General features: G+C 43.7%; 1 protein-coding gene across 4 annotated transcripts in view; it reads left to right on the top strand.

Moving 5' to 3' along the window:
• Positions 1 to 17,086, top strand: part of si:dkey-260j18.2 (uncharacterized protein LOC325231 homolog) — a 31,426-nt gene that overhangs the window by 10,192 nt on the left and 4,148 nt on the right. Inside the window, exons 6-8 of one of the 4 annotated variants that reach the window (XM_060943252.1) lie at positions 203 to 1,741; positions 6,854 to 6,915; positions 7,878 to 8,412. In XM_060943252.1, coding sequence (XP_060799235.1) covers positions 203 to 1,741; positions 6,854 to 6,915; positions 7,878 to 7,906 — 1,630 coding nt within the window. In that variant the 3' untranslated portion in view covers positions 7,907 to 8,412. Of the gene's footprint in view, positions 1 to 202; positions 1,742 to 6,853; positions 8,413 to 17,086 lie in introns of those variants that run through there. The other 3 variants (XM_060943251.1, XM_060943249.1, XM_060943250.1) reach the window with 3 other exon arrangements.

Raw genomic sequence — 17,086 nt, 5'->3', positions numbered from 1 at the left:
AAGTGGTTTGTAAGGCCTTATTTTGCAAAATTTTCCTTGGGGGGGGGGATCCCCCCCCCCATTGGCTTCGTTTTCTGCTTTTTTGATGACCACCCACTCTCATCCCTGTTAAATACACCCTTGGGGTAGGTTTACCTGATAAGATACTGTAGCTTTGCTTGTTTGTGTACCTTAGTGAAGTACCTTATTTCTGTTTCTGTAGGTTCCTCTTTGAACACCTTTCTGTGGAAAACTGTTTGGGTATGTACTCTCTGGCACGCTCGCATCACGACCAGCTTTTACTCCGAGCCTCTTTGAGGCTGGTGGCTCAGCACTTTCCTCGAGTGGCACGCCAGAGAGACTTTCTCCTGCTGGACCCAGGCACCCTGGGAAGCCTCCTGGAATCGGACCGGCTTGGAGTGGAATCCGAGACGGAGGTCTATGATGCGGCACGGCGCTGGGCTGAGCACCGGCCCGCTGAGCGCTATGTCCACATGCCCACTCTGCTTCGTCACCTGCGCCCGGGTCTGCTGGCCCCTGAGGAGAGCAGGCGGCTCAACAAAGAGCTTGGGCCAAGGGCGGGCACTGAGGGTATGGGAGGTCCTCTGAGGCCCCGGGAGGGCATGCTGGAGAAGAAGATTGTTTGCGTGGATCTGAAGCCAAGGGAAGATGAGGATTTACGAGAGAGTGACTACACAGTGGATTGTTTTGACCCACGCACAGGCAAGTGGGAGAAACTTTCAGCCCTCGGCTCTTTGTTGTGCCCAGGCTGCACGGCTGTCGGTGGCCGGCTCTTCGTAGCTGGTGGCATTTTAAGAACAGGCCAGGTTTCATCGTCGATGCACGAGTACGATGTGGTGCTGGACCGCTGGATATCACGGCCATCTATGGAGCAACCACGCGCCATGTTCGGCTTCCTGGGCTCAGGAAACTTCCTTTATGCCCTGGGTGGCTGCAACCGATCAGCACTTCTCGATACTTGTGAAACGTTCGACCTCACCACGTTAACGTGGGCACCGGGTCCACGTTTGCCATTTCCTCTGCGCTCTTTTGCCTGCGCCACACTACGAGGTCGACTGTATTTGCTTGGAGGCGCCACGTTGGAGCAGAACAGGGCCATGGTGCATGCTGGTGTGCTCATCTACCACACCGGGACAAGGACTTGGAATCGTGTTGGCCTTGAGTCTGGTGCCACCTGCCTGGCTGGAGGAGTAGCAGTACGTGGAGGAGTGTGCGCTGTGGGCGGGTACATGCGCGACGCTGCTAAATTTTTGGACGGCAATTACACCCAGTTGGAACCACTTGACGCCACTGGGCGAGTTCTGTTTTTCCGGGAAGGAAGGGCAGTGGGGACTGACCGGGACGTCATGGCTGGAGTAGAGAGGATGGGAGGTGGTGGGGGGAGTGACCGCGCTCCCAGTCCAGTTGTTTTTCCAGGTCTGCCACGGCGCATAGCTGCAGCAGGCGTTGCAAGGTGGAAACGTAGGATTTACGTGTTGGGTGGTGAGAATGGCTCAAGGTTTTATGACAGTGTGTACTGTTGGAAACCTGGCTGGAGGAGCTGGGTACAGAGACGCGAGAAACTACCAGGAGATACAGGCGGAGTGAGCCAGTTTGGGTGCACCACTCTGAAGTTTCCCAAAAAACACATTTTAGCACGCATTAGAACAGCCCTGGAGAAGCAGGGGAAGGAAAAGAGACGGAAACGAAAGACAGAGGATGTGGAAAGAGGCCGGCAAACAAGAAGGGCAAATCAGGAAGTGTGAGATATATTATTATTATTTTTTTTAAATGGACGAAATATGTTTGGGAATTGTCCCTTTGAGTCAATCATATGAAATTCATCTTAAGCTTCATCATGCCCTTTGTTTTGTCTTCCCAAGGAACAAACATCACACTGGCAGCTAATGCTTTTTGTTGTTTTGAAGGCTCCTTTATCTTGTTGCTCCGGTGCCATGTGAAAATATTCACCCCTCATGGTGTTTTTCCTGTTTTGTTGCATTACAACCTGGAGTTAAAATGGATTTTTATGTGATGCCTCTAACAATTCTTGAAGACGTTTCGCATCTCATCCGAAAGGCTTCTTTGGTTCTGTCTGACGAGTGGGGAGTTCCAGGTATTTATCCTCTACGGGACCAAAAGCAACCCTAGGGAGAGTCGTTGAGGTCACGTGGGTCATTGACACTGTCATCCTGTCGGTGTGAAGGCCTCTGCATGCTCGTGCGACAAGGCTTTCGCAGATAGCTTTTCGCAGACAGTTGTAATTTATTGTTGAGCGGGGATAATAGGCGTGCGCAATGTTATTCACCGGCACAACGCAAGGGGGCGCGAAGTCGCTAGGAGTAGTTGGTGGGTGTGGTTAGTGGAGTGTTTATCCTCCGGTTACTTATAATGACTAGAACTGGAGTCGTATAGATGTACGTACTTCCTCAATCAACCGCTCTTCATGCTGCTCCATCCTCGCTCGTGTTTTTAAAAATGCCGGTCGTGAAAACAAACCAAACCGGGAAAGTAGGGAAGCGGAAGTGCGTGTACAGCGGATGTAGAGTGGACCAATCAGAGCCCTCTTGTCTGCGAGGCTTCTGCGGTGGTCACAATTTTTGGGAGGTGCGCGCAGAGCGTCTGCGAAGGTGGGGGGGCTACGCAGACACTGTCTGCGCCGCTATCTGCGAGGACTGGGTTGTCAGCATAAATTGGCCTTTAGGGTCACTGGAGGCCAGGTGTGAACGGTGTCAAGACTCTCCTTAGGGTTGCTTTTGGTCTACTAGAAGATGAATCCCTGGAACTCCCCACTCGTCAGACAGAACCGAAGAAGCCTTTCGGATGAGAGGTGAAATGTCTTCAAGGATTTCAAGCAAGTCCAGTTGCCTTCTTTAGGGTTTACAATGACCTGGATGACTGAGAACCTTCACAGACATAGAGCTAACAATTGTTGAAGTGGAATGAAAAAAAAAAACCGAACTGAAAAGTTGAGTGTATACACATGTAATATTCATCTCCTTTGCTATGAAAACCCTAAAGATTGTCCAGCCAATGAACTTCTGAAATCACAATTGGCTGATTTAAGGTCTGTTCCATGATGTCAGTAGAAATGCACTTTTTCTGAAAGGCCTGAGTCTGCAACAACACTCAGCAAATAACATGAAGACCAAGGAGCTCTCCAAACAGGTCAGACGCAAAGTTCTGGATTTATCCACAACTCGCAGACCGGGCAAGGAGGGCATTAATCAGAGATGCCACGAAGACACCAAAGATAACACTGAAGGAGCTGCAAAGATGGGAGTATCTGTCCATAGGACCACTTTAAGCCATACATGCCACAGGGTGGGGCTTTTAAAAAGCAGCCAGGAAAAAAAAGCCATTGCTTAATACAGGGGGACTCCGAAAGCATGTTTGGAGTTCACCAAACAGCATGTGGTAGACCCCCCCCCCCCCAAACACATGGAAGAAGGTTCTCTGGTCAGATGAGACTAAAATTGAACTTTTTGGCCATCATGTGCGGCACAAACCCAGCACCCAGAGAATGCCATTCTGACAGTGAAGCATGGTGGTGGCAGCATCATGCTGTGGGGATGCTTTTCATCAGCAGGGACTGGAAGACTGATCAAGGTTGAAGGAAAGATGGATGGCGCTAAATACAGGGCAATTCATGAGGAAAACCTGTCAGTCTGTCAGAGATTTGAGACTGGGACGAAGGTTCACGTTCCAGCAGGACAATGACCTGAAACATACTGCTAACTTTACACCGGCATGGTTTAAAGGGAAACATATTTTAAATGTCTTCGAATGGCTTAATCAAAGCCCAGACCTCAATCCATATGACAATCTGTGGCCATTTGATTCCAGGTTGGAATGCAACAAAGTAGGAAAACCATCAAGGTGATGAATACTTCTGCAAGGCACTGTGTATGTTTGAATGCTGCAAAATGTCCCATAAAGCATGTTAAACCTAGGATGGTACTGAACCGTCTCTTGAATGTATATAAAAGCAACTTAAAATAACAAGCCAGCTCTAACTCGAACACTACACAATGACCAGAACGCGTTCCCTCTGTAAAAACAAGCAATAAATCAGGTCTCACGCCCTCTTCAGACCACATTAGTTTCTCTTTTTTCCCATAAAACATTTCTGCGTGTGCTCTGAACACAGGACTCCTTCAGCTCCAGTGAGTCTGGATGTTTCTATTGCCGTGATAATTGGCGTTTGCCAAATACAAGCTTTTGCTGTTTAATAGCTTTCCAGTTTAGCGTGTTTGCATTGTCTGGATGATGATTTTCCATGATCACGGAAAAAACGCGGAAATTGCAGAATCGCTTGTCCAAAACGGAAAACGGGTTTTTGTTGGCATCGAGTTTCAAAACTTGAGAAATTCAGTCCATGCAGCTATACAGCAAGGTGGTTTTTTTTTTTTGTTTTGTTTTTTTTCCCTCCCCCCAAAAAGAAATAAAATTTCTGGGTAAACCGGGTTGTTGTCAAACTATCAATGTCCTGCTCTGTTGTAAATGATGTGAGGGCATATGATCAGTGTGCATGCTGATAGGATTTAAAAAAAAAAAATAAATAAAAAAAAAAAAAAAAAATATATATATATATATATATATATATATATATATATATAATCTATATATATCTCTCCTGGGATTATAAGTAGGGAACGCCTCACCCCGGAAAATACAAAGCACCTCCCAACGCTGAGACTCGGTTTGGGTGAATCCTGTTGAAGCGATCTTTAGTCTGTTTCTTCATCAGTTATCAGTACAGGGATAGGTTTCCCGATAACGTAGCACTTTCGGGCTAAAGAGCAAGTTTAAAGATGCTCTTAAGCAGCGAATGTTGTCTCTGTACTCACTCGTAAGAAGGGGTCTTAAGAGCAACTTTGCAATGCATGTCCTCGATAAAGGCATTAATAGTTGCGAAATCCAGTCGGTGAGGTCACACGGCGTTTGCTTTTAACCAAAACCGATGAAATATAAATCGTTAATGTTCTTTTGTATCGTCGTTAAGCATTACACGTATCGTGGTGTGAGGGAAATTTAGCGGATGAACGTTATTATTCTCGGTGTTTTGTGTGTTGAACTCAAGTGGCCTAGTGTACTGAGAGAGTTGTTTTTTCCCCCTTCATGTAATCGCCTTTCTGTGGCCTTGGTAGTGATGAGTAGGGTGTCTGAGTTCTCCCTGACTACGCATCCATCTGCACATCCCAGAGCACGCCAGGTGTACGCTTTAACAAAGCTTCATAGAAAATCTTGAGCCAATCACGTGAAGATGCGAGCAGTAAGCGAATGCCTTTAGAGTATAATAGATAACATTCCTAAGAAACAGTTCAGAGTGCACTCCCAACATCTTTAGAGGTGTTTTTTTTTTTTTCTTTCGTTCCTATTTTATATATCTGGTTTATATGATCTATTATAATAAATAACTGAAAAGACAACTGCTAAGTGTTCTGAAGCGTTTATTAGAAGTTTCCATTGCAGTGGTAATTCATAATTGAGACTATTTTATATTTTTGGATAATATTTTTTTATTCCAAGCATGTTTTTTTTTTTAATTAAATGAACAAACACTCACAAGAAAGAAGGAGCAAATAATCAGCTAAATAATTCAGTAAATGTGTTCCCTGTGTCCGCTCATTTCACTGTTCTCCACAATGCCAAGTTGGCAATGTTCTCACTTATCTTGCAGAAAATGGGGAGGGAGGAAGGAGTTGGCAATTTTCTGAAATGGAAAATCATCATCTCGAGTACTGATACAACAAAGAGAAAAATTACAATCCCACACAAAGGGAAATACTGTGTACTGCGAAATAAAAAGCAAGTCAGCAACTGCAGGTAAAACCAGATGTTTCATCACACATGACCACCTCTACAGTATATTTATTCAAACCTTTCTGGTATTTTCAGCTACTTTTTCCCCCAGAGGTGATGCGAGTAAAATGACATCAGGATTGAAATGAAATCAGAGATGTCGTGACGAAAATGTGAAATGAACCCAACTCCCCGTGTAAAACTAATGCTGTCTGAATGGGGCTCAAGTCTCGATTCAAAACTGTTCCTTTCAAATGAAACTCGATGCAAAAGGAAGTGTAAGAGCATCATCTGTTAATTGACATTTAACTTTTTCTGTGTTTTTGGTTTGCTTTTAAAATATTAATTTTAGTGCAGTGTTTAAATTTGACCTTTTGTTTCGTTTTTGAGCACATTGAGGTCAGTAGCCATGTGTTTAAAAAAAAAAAGAAAAAAGTTGAAACAGCGAAGAAACAATTTCGGTTAAATGTGTTTTTAATTCTCTCAAGTATTCCATGCTACCTGCAACCCAGGATTATAATCTGCCACTAATTTAAGGGGTTATCTGAGCCTTTATTATTATTATTTTTTTTTAATTATTATTATTATTATGTTTACAACACTTGTGAATTTTTATTTTTTTGCCTTAATGTGGGTTCTTTTAATTTAGCACATATCGAGAGCACAACCAAGGATGGTTTCACCTACAAATGTAAAACACTTTTACAAATGCAGTAAATAACATGACAGTTTAAACATTTATTTTCGGTTCTAGTTTAAAGAACAGTGTCAGTAATGTGGACAGCATGAACCATACAGGAGCTGAAATATTTACCGAAACCATCAGATGCTCTGGAACATAATCCTCTCCCTGTACCTGGCCAGTAAATGTTCATTATGTGCTTTGATTAAATGCAACAACAGAATGAGTTACGTGTCTCATAAAATCGTCCCCTCTGAAAGTATTGGAACAGTGAGGATAAGTCTGTTTGTTTTTGTTATAAACTGAAGACGGTTGAGTTTGAGATCAAAAGATGAACGAGATAATGACCCAGAATTTCAGCTTTCATTTCTTGATATTTATATCTAGATGTCTTACAACTTGGAACATGACACCTCTTTGGTGGCGGACCACCCAGGTTATTGGTGAGCGTAAGTATTGGAACCGTCTGATACGAATATCCTTTGCTTCCAAGAACTGCAAACCTCACTGAACTACTTCTGCATTCTTCTTTGGTGATGCTTTTCCAGTCTTGTAGCGTAGCTTCTTTCACTGGTTTGTTGTTTGTGGGGTTTTTCTCTTCAGTTGGATGAAGGTCTGCTGAAAGACTGCGAGGCCCGTGCCGGACCGGAGGCAGTGTATGGTTTGGTAATGGGCCTCCTGGGAGAGGAGGGGCTTGCAGGGAGGAGTGGGAAGCCATCTGAGAGTTATCATTGCCATTTGTTTGGCACCCGGTGTTTTTTGGTCCAGAGAGATGAAAATGGATCTCCCAAAGTAAAACTGAGTTAGTGCTAGAAAATGCAATTCTGAATTTCACGAATGTAATAAAGTAGAATTAAATGAAATGACGACAAGGTCAAAACTGAGCTGCATTTGACTCTGACAAACACATTTATAAGAACTTATAAGAGACATTAGTGCTGTAGTTAGGGCTGGTGTGTCCCTGTACTTGTCCAGTCGAAAACCTTCTTCTTTTCCCCTCGATAAAGTCCCGTGTTGTGTTGCTGCATGATGCAAGTTCCTCCCAATTAGATTGGACGCATTTCTCTGTAAACGATCAAACAGAATGTTTCTGTAGACTTCTGAATTCATTCTGTTGATCCTATCATGAGTTTCATCATCAATAAAGATGAGCGAGTCCATTCCACAAGCTGCCATGCAAACCCAAGCCATGACACGACCTCCACCGTGCCTGAGCTCGTATGCCCTGTCGAGGGTGTTGTCAATGCCTGATTATTGGTACACTATTCCAAATTGTAGTGGCTTTGTGTGGTGGCTCTGATTTGATTTTCTCTCTTTTCTCTGCTTTGAAAGGACTTGCTTTTCTCCCATAGACAGCTCTCTGGTCTTACTGTTGGTTTATCTTTTTTATCAGCAAATCCATTCTTCACAGGTGAAACCCAAGGCTCAGAAGAAGACTAGACAATTGGCACTATTAATTGCGTTAAGTCAATCTACCAGAGCTCACACCTGGGCAAAAAGAAACACCAGTCAGTCACATGTTCGAATATTTTTGATCACTTGAGAAATGGGTGGGTTCAAATACAATGTTTTATGTTAACACATCATAATCGATATTCTGGTCCATCATGTTTATAGTTATCTTTTGACCTCACACCCAGATGTCTTTAGTGTGTAGGCAAACAAAAGAAGTGGCCTTGCGGTTCCAACACTTTTGGAGGAGACTGTCAAAACCATGAAAGCAAAGTATGAACCAAATGGCTGACTTATGTATTTTCTTCTTGTGTATATGAACGCAACAACGCAAGTTTTACCAGAGCCAAAAAAAAGAAAACTCTTGGTCAACCTATTTTCATCAAAAACAGGTCAAGTAAAAAAAAAAAGTACCTGGTTTGTCATACAATGAGCTTTTTTGAATTGATATTATATGCTACTTTGCATCATAATAAATAGTCATTTTTACTGCAGACTGCTGTCGTGGCATCATTGTTCATTTCTATCCCGAGCCAAAATGACCCACAATTATTTCATTTCACTATAAACAGACTGAAAAGACAAATGATGATGATACTGGAGCCTTTACTCATTCGGTGAAGCATATTAAATCAGTCACTTCGTAAATTAAGACCCCTTGGTGCACAACCTGGTTGTAGAAAGACCAGATTAGTCTAGGAACCTGATGCTACTTGGTTTAATCTAACTGAAGAATCTATCAACAGAGATGCCTACTAGTACGGATTGGCCGTATTTTGTACGGAAAAGTTACGTAAATACGATGTTACGGCAAACAGTGTTATTCTGTATGGAATTATTATAAAGTCTTAAATTCCAGTGAGTTGTTTTTAAATGTCCAAGCGACTTTTTCAATCCATGCACGATTCACGGCTATTTATTTTTACGACAACCACACATGCTGTGTGTGACATGTGCAGATTCCGCACATTTGTTCCAGGGATGTGATTTTTCCGCGAATTCGCGGAATTCCGCTTTTTTCACCTCAAAACTTGAAGAAAAATTTTTTCCGATTTTTCCCTCATCCACATTCGTATCCTATTCGTTCCGACTTTGTTTGAAAGATGGCAGCCTCGGGTTTGCATCTTTACGCCTTGATCATGGAGGCTGCCATCTTTCAACTCTTTGTTTGAAGCGAGCTTACGTACAGCTATCTAACAAGCGCGTTCATTGGTTGTTACAGAGCGATGAGCCAATCACGTACCTCGTTTCATCTCAATGACATAATTGCGTAATTGCCCCCCGGCTAAAATTTTCAGAATTTCACCAGCCCCAAATCACATCCCTGTTGTTCGCGCTATTTTCACTCGGCATCACACACGCATGGTGCTGCTTCTCAGTAGTGGAAATGAAACGCTCAGTATCGGGACAAGTGAAGCACGGGTCTCAGGTGTTCCTCCCACGATATACGGTAGAATGGCCGTGCATTACACCCAGTCAAAAGGGCAATGGATACGCGCACTGCAAACTGTGTAGGACTGACATTAACATCACTCATGGTGGTCGTGATGACTGCACGCGGCATGTCAACTCCAAAAAACACATGGAGTATGCTGAAATGGCGAGTCAGGCGGAAAGTAAATCTGGGGGTATCCAGCAGTTTTTTACGAAATCTGTGGATGAAAAGACACGGAACGTGACCCGTGCTGAAGCGGTGATGGTTGACCTGTGCTTGGAGTTGAACTTGCCGATTAGTGCCATGAAATGTGAGTTAAACTTATTCAGTTTCTTTTTACATGTCTGATTTTTATTCACTGAAATATCAAACACTGGCTGGACTTCTTTAATTCAAAGTCTTTTCAGTGTTGCAAATGTACATGTAGTATGATCAAAAACAGAATTTTATGATTAGTCCTGTTGGGATTGTGGCAAAAAAATTGATCATTCCACTGTTTTAAATACAATTATAAATGTCATTTTATTCAGTGTCTCTTCTGAAGCATTATGCTGAAGTATTTATATATTGGGACATTAAGAGAACAATGTCGGACTCTCTTTGGCATGAAATAAGAATTTTTTTTTTTTTTTATTTTATTAGAATCCGTTAACAGGTAGAACATTTTGCCAGGAAATATAATATAATACTTTTGAGGAGTTACATTCAGTACCAATGATTGGTAGTCAACCGTAATGTCTGCAAACAGGGAACACTATTGTATTTATAAAAATGTGATATATTGTATGCTCTAGAAATTTGTTGAGTGGAAATTCAGTTGAGATGGCTGCTCACGTTTTGTTTATTCAATTCACACAAAACAGTACTTTTTAATAATTTAAATGTTAAACATATTGGTATATACTGTATACCTCTTTATAATGGAATGCGCATAAATTAATGTTACTGAAAGTCATTCCAAAATACTGAAAAATGTTTTCAAGAATACTGAAATTCAAAATTTGTGGTAGGCATCTCTGAATCAAGAATTTGTATTTTAGAATCAAACTGACATCAGCTGAAATGTTATCCGCTTCTGATTTACGATGACCACTCGGAGAGGGAGGGAAGTAGAAATGGGATACTTGCACCAGAGTTATGACGTTCCGTTTTGAAATGGTGTGAATCTCTAAAGAAGAAGCATTTGTCACGTGCACATTCAAGCATAGTGAAATTCGTCCTCTGCATTTTACCCATCTGAAGCAGTGGGCAGCTACGCTACAGCACCCAGGGAGCAGTGGGGGCACTTCAGCCCAAGGCCACCCCATGTTAACCTAACCGTACGTCTTTGGACTGTGGAGGAAACCCACACAGACACGGGGAGAACAAACTCCACACAGAAAGGCCCTCCGTCAGCCACTGGGCTCGAACCCAGAACCTTCTTGCTGTGAAGCGACAGTGCTAACCACTACACCACCGTGCCGCCCGTCTCTGGTAGCATTTACGGTAAAGCCAGAGTGTTGGACTAACAACGCTAGCTTTCCTGAGTGTTCTTGCACACACAATGAACAGCACTGACGTTCATATTAATCGGATGGAGATGCTGGAAACCATCGTGCCATTTTGGTTATAATGCAGATGTGTTTGTGCAAGTAACCCCGTTTACTGAAACTGAGGGCTCAGACTTGAGCTCGGCATCCCCCACCTGGACCCTTCTCACGCCTAAAATCGCACATATTCGTTTAACTTTACGCTTTTAGCATTTATAAGTGGCCCCTTTTCTTCCAGTGACGGTCATGAACATGTTGATTCTGAGATTCTCATTAACAGTTCTTTGTTACCGCGCCAGTTTTTTTTTTTTAACGATATTACGGGAAAACGGCTGGATCAATCTTCATGAAGCTTTCAGGATAGATACGTGTTGGTCTCAAATAGAACCTCCAACATTTTGAGGGTCATCCGGTCAAGATCACCAAAAAGGTCAAAATCGTTTTTGTTGTGGCTACTGCCTCATATGGACCCTTTTCACGTGACGTCACGACAAACGCGGCCACCGTTTTGGACGTGTACTACCAGTAGTTTACCACAGCCAACATTGAGGAACGGCAGCAAAGAAAGTGTTTATTTTCAGCAAGACTTCCATCATACCACTATATTGTTGTGCACCTGGATGTAGTAACCATCAACAAACAAGGCAAGGGTTATCATTTTATCGGATCCCGACGGAGAAGATGGATAGCGGCCATTAACAGGAAAGATTGGCAGCCCTCGGCATACCAGCGCTTGTGTAGTGACCACTTTGTTGGAGGTAAGACGAATAAAATTAGCCAGAAAAGGCATTACATTGCTGTTAACATTCTGTGGCGGCGAGTGTGTAACCAAATAGGCTAAAATAACCCATTGTAACCTCTTTGTTCTTCTGTAGTAGCTATTGTTGACTAGCTAATGTCAACAAGTAGCTGGTATGTTACTGTAGCAATGTTTACGTTCAGTCATTTGGATGACTGTTAAAACCTTTCAGTCTCAAGTTTTTCCTTTACTGGATTTACTAGTTTACTGTAATTATGATCTGGCAGCTATTTACACCGGATCCAGTGTAAATAGCTGCCGGAGCCAACGTCCGAGGTTCCGGAGCGCGCTCCGGCTTGCTTCCCCTCAAATTAAGCAGCGCGCGCCGGCTTGCTCCCGGAGTGCTCCGGCCGAGGTTCTGGAGCACACTCCAGCCGAGGTTGCCCTCAAATTAAGCGGCTTGCTCCGGAGCAAGCTGGAGCGCGCTCCGTAACCTCGGCCGGAGCACTCCTGGAGCAAGCGGGAGCGCGCTCCGGAACCCCGGACGTTGGCGTGTATGTGTATGGCGATGGGTTTTTAATGACATAGGTATACAGATCATGTGGGCCGAAGTCAGGTAAAGACGAGGGCTTCGTGTACTTCCGTACGTCAGTGAACAATCCTGGTGGAAGCAGGTAAACGTCGTTCTCTAAGCCTGCTAACCTCAATTTTTGCAAATACCTCTCCCTCTGCTCGCCCTGTAAATGCCCTACGTCGCTGGATAGTGAAGGTGTTTTCTGCATCTCGCTCCTTTTTCTTCTATGTTTTTCGTTTGTCGCCTTCCTCGCATTCAAACTGATTCGAGCCAAAGTCCACTACATGTCCAAAATGGCGGTCGCGTTTACGAAGGTCACGTGACTGAAAAGGGTCTATAGAGGCGCTCGCCACTACATCATCGTGCTGTAAGAGTGTAACAGTCGTGCACCGCTCATACACGTGTTCCGATTAAAATGGCCGGTGAGTGTTCACCGTTTGAAATAAATGGAGTAGACTAAAGAAATGTTTACGCTTATTACAGAGGGAAAGTGCGTTCCACTGAGCTCTAGCGCCGGGCCATTTCCGGGAAATAAGAGTTTGGGTCATGGCGACAGCGTGTGTATGTCAGCCTCGGTTCGGAGGTTTCAGTTTTGAAAACTGTAAGAGGTAAGAGTAGAATAATATAAAGTACAGACACTTGGTATATTTTACTTCTGTGATTTTTAAATTGTTCATTTTTGGATTACGCTTCATTTTTGTGGCTACTGCCACATAGAGAAAAAATATATGCTGTATTTACTGTATGGACATGGGATCAGAAAACTATTTTAATTATAAGCAGTAGCCACATGGACCCATAGGGTACCTATTTTTTTTTTTCCGCAATATCTTCCTTCATATTCATCATAAGCGCTACCGGGCGAGGTTTGTTTTGCCCAGCGACATGTTTGATTTGTGTATTCAACAGTATGTGAAACACTCATTCTTGAGTAAACAAATCTGCTTGAGTACAGATTGGAACCTGACGGTTTTGTTTCTTCACAGACCATCACTAAAACACACTTTGAAATGTTCTACCTCGGGAAGATCTTTAAGGCTTCGTGTCTGCTCAGTGGTTGAATGATGCTAAGCGGTGGCGGTCCAACTTGCAACCAGTGATGCGTTTACACACACCCCAGGGCGAGGGACCTGCAGAGCGGGAACACCCGATTTAACTTGTGAAGAACTTGATAATTTGCTGATCAGGTTTATTTGACAGTTGGGAAAACTTGGCAAACTCTGCAGGGGGGGAGAAGATACGGCCATGCTGAAAACTGAGTATATTGCATAATTCTCTTTAAAGCTAGACGGCCTTTCGATTTCATAAAATCGGTGAAATTTAGTTCCCTCTGAAATGCGGTCATTGTGATGTACGTTTATTTCTGTAATATCTCAAAATATCAGGCCATTCTGTGGCTGGGAAGTTATTTAATTTGAGGGGATTCGAGCAAATAATGTGCATGAAATCGCTCGCTTCTTCACGCAGTCAAGCAGACAGAGGAAGTCCGTGTGCGCATGCGCAGGTTTATCTTTGACCGTGCACTGACGGTTCGATCATTCGCACACTCGCGTCCTCCATTTTTCTCTCCTGTTTCAAATTTGTATCCCACAATGGCTTGCGTGAACGGGGAAAGCCCATCACATGATGCATAATGTAGTATCTTGTATTGGGTCATGGTGAAGCAGGAAAAAAAAGTGGAGAATTTAGGGCCATGTGGAGATAAATTCATTAATTGTTCAATTTAATAAAATTCGAAGTCCGATTCGAATTCAGTAGCTTTTGGTCCACTAAACAAAAAGAATTGGGTGTCAGGGAAAATTCTTATGATCTACACTTGAAAAATCTGAAAGGCAGTCTAGCTTTAATTTTCACTATTCAGCAAATTTAAGTTTTAATGGCTTGCATTTTTAGCACTTGGGCAGTTACGTAAATAACTTGTTTTTTAAAAAAAAAAATCAATCTATTTAGCTCGACTTACTTAAAGGCTCACTCGCAACCCGCCGTGTGTGCTGCTACAAGCGGTCTACGGTAAAAAAAAAAATTTGGCAAAACCGTGCTTGAGACTTGTGCGACACTTGCGTGTGTTCAGCGCCGTGGCAGGTCGCAGACTGCCCGTGAAGACTTTCGGTCCTGCACAGGCAAATTCTACGGGTCTTGCGGCAAATCAAGAACGCATACACTACGTACGGGACCCGTACTCCTTTTGTACACCTGAACCAAGTCAGCAGCGCGGCTAGTAGGGGCTTTTTGCAGTGACGGTAAGACTCGCGAGTGACGTGCCTCAGAAGTACTACACGAGTATTCCACACCTACCATCATCAAATTTTTCCTCCTCCTCTGCTGTTTCAGGCTGGGTTACTTCACTTTTGCCCGCTTCTTCTTGGGTCCCATTTCCTAAACTTTAAACTGAATTTTTAATTCTTTCCCCACACTGTTCTTCAGTCGAAAGACAGATGCGGAATGCTGCAGACACGCTGGTTTTATACCCACTCCTGGCTTGCGTCATGCACGCTTCACAAGCGCACCTGTACTCCGAGCGCAGGAAACTGGTAAAATGCAAGTCTCAAACACGCCACGCTCACTGATCGTGTGTCTCAAATATACGCTTTCCACGGGCGAACGGCGCAATTTTTCCCACGCCTCGAGGAAGTCAGGTGTGCATCCTGTATTTGACAAGTACTTTGCCTGTACTCCTCCCCCAAACTTTCCCCCGGGTTCACCACGACCCTGTAGCATGGCTGCGAGCTACCGAACCCTGCGACCCGTGCGTGTCCAAAACACTTACGGCGGGTTACGAGTGAGGCTTTAGGTAAAGGACGTTCACGGAGCTGTGAGGTGGCAGTGTGAGTCGCTGCCCCACCATGCTGCCCCAGGCTCCCCAGTTTGATCTCAGGTGACTGTGTGAGATTTCACACATGTTCTCCCAGCTTCCTCAGGGTTCTTTGGTCTCCACCCTTCCAAAAAACATGCATGCAGGTGGACTGTGTGTTAGGGTGCCACTGAGTCTAATGGCCAAAATGTTTTTCAGTGTTTTCCAGGTCCCACCCTCTCATTTTGTTCCTTTTATGAAGCATAATAATTACTCCAAGTTTCATACAAATGTATGCATATTTTTTGGTAGCTCAATGGGCTGAAATGTTTTCATAGAGTAACTATTCAGTAGCTGTTGCATGCTTGTATTAACACTCTTATTCAACACGTTTGTGATAAAGGTCTACCTAAAAGCCTGGTTCACATGCGCATCATCTGCGCCGCAGAATGATTTGCAGCTGGTGCGTGAGCTGGAGAGCTACAAGAAACAACATGAAGCTGTTGCTAAAGCTGCGATAAAATCGTTCTCTGGACACTTGTGGTACTTAAGTGAAATCCTGGTCGGTTTAGCATTCTTTGACTCTGCAGTGTGAGTTGAGGTGAAGTCAGCCATGGTGAAAGCCCTTGACAAGAAAACAACAGATCGTCCTCGACGCATTGCCTTCAACCCCACAGCACCTCAGAAGCAGTTGTTTGACTTTGTATCACAACACACCAAGCAGCTTTTCACAGCCTTTAACATAGCACAGAAATTCCTCATGAACAGTCCAGATACATGGAGCACTGGCAATGATTACATTGCTGGCCAACAGAAAGTGAGAAGTCTGAAAGTCGTCAGCGATGCAGCTGAGCGAGGCGTGGCCTTGATTCAGGCGTTCAACGGAGTCCTGACCAATCAAGAAGAACAAAAACGGTTCTTGTTGCAAGTCGTAGAGAAACACCGCCATGACTTTCCAAACAGTAACAAATCCACCTTGACTGCAGCTGCTGTTGACAACTAAATTGCGGACAACTAATTTACACTGTGACATTTTGGTCACTGTTTGTGTTCAAAAATAATTTGTTGACTTTTGAAGTAACTGCTAGTAACTGTTAGCCTGGCAAGCCAGACTAAATGTGAATATTTAGTCTGGTCTCGCTCGTAGACATTTCCGAAGGGTGTGGGAGGAACAACCCGCTGTCTTTCAAACTGTCTCTGTGCGTATTGAGGTATTTCACTCACGTGACCAAGTCATGTGATGCTGCCATTTTGGACGTCACGGCTCGAATCAGTTTGAATGCGAGGAAGGCGACAAACGAAAAACATAAAAGAAAAAGGAGCGAGATGCAGAAAACACCTTCACTATCCAGCGACGTAGGGCATTTACAGGGCGAGCAGAGGGAGAGGTATTTGCAAAAATTGAGGTTAGCAGGCTTAGAGAACGACGTTTACCTGCTTCCACCAGGATTGTTCACTGACGTACGGAAGTACACGAAGCCCTCGTCTTTACCTGACTTCGGCCCACATGATCTGTATACCTATGTCGTTAAAAACCCATCGCCATACACAGGTATTGATCTGAAAGCGTATAAGAGTTTGGATGCCTACAGATATTTTGTGTCAGGCTGGGTAACATGCCTACATCAGCGGGTCGTCCCTGGAGCCGGTGGTCGCCATCTTATTACAGCTAAGGTTTGTTCACATTTTCATTTACTTTCGGTCCTCAGGATAAACAAAATGTTATTAAATGTCATTGAAATAACTTCTTAGTCTGTTGAGACATGGCCCGTTATAAATTTGCTGTTACCAGGCAATGACCAAGAACTGTATTATTAGGGTCGGTGTAGTTGTAGCAGTGCACTAGCAGCTAGCTGTTAGCACTAGCTAATGTCAACAACATAGTAGCTAGTATGTTACTGTAGCAATATTTACGTTCAGTCATTTGGATGACTGTTAAAACCTTTCAGTCTCAAGTTTTTCCTTTACTGGATTTACTAGTTTACTGAGCTAGCGCGCGATGGCTCCCGGCTTGGCCGAGCACGCTAGCTCAGTAAACTAGTAAATCCAGTAAAGGAAAAACTTGAGACTGAAAGGTTTTAACAGTCATCCAAATGACTG

The sequence above is a fragment of the Neoarius graeffei genome, chromosome 16 (assembly GCF_027579695.1).
Source record: "Neoarius graeffei isolate fNeoGra1 chromosome 16, fNeoGra1.pri, whole genome shotgun sequence".
Classification (NCBI taxonomy): Eukaryota; Metazoa; Chordata; class Actinopteri; order Siluriformes; family Ariidae; genus Neoarius; species Neoarius graeffei.
This window is presented reverse-complemented; position numbering and strand designations above follow the sequence as displayed.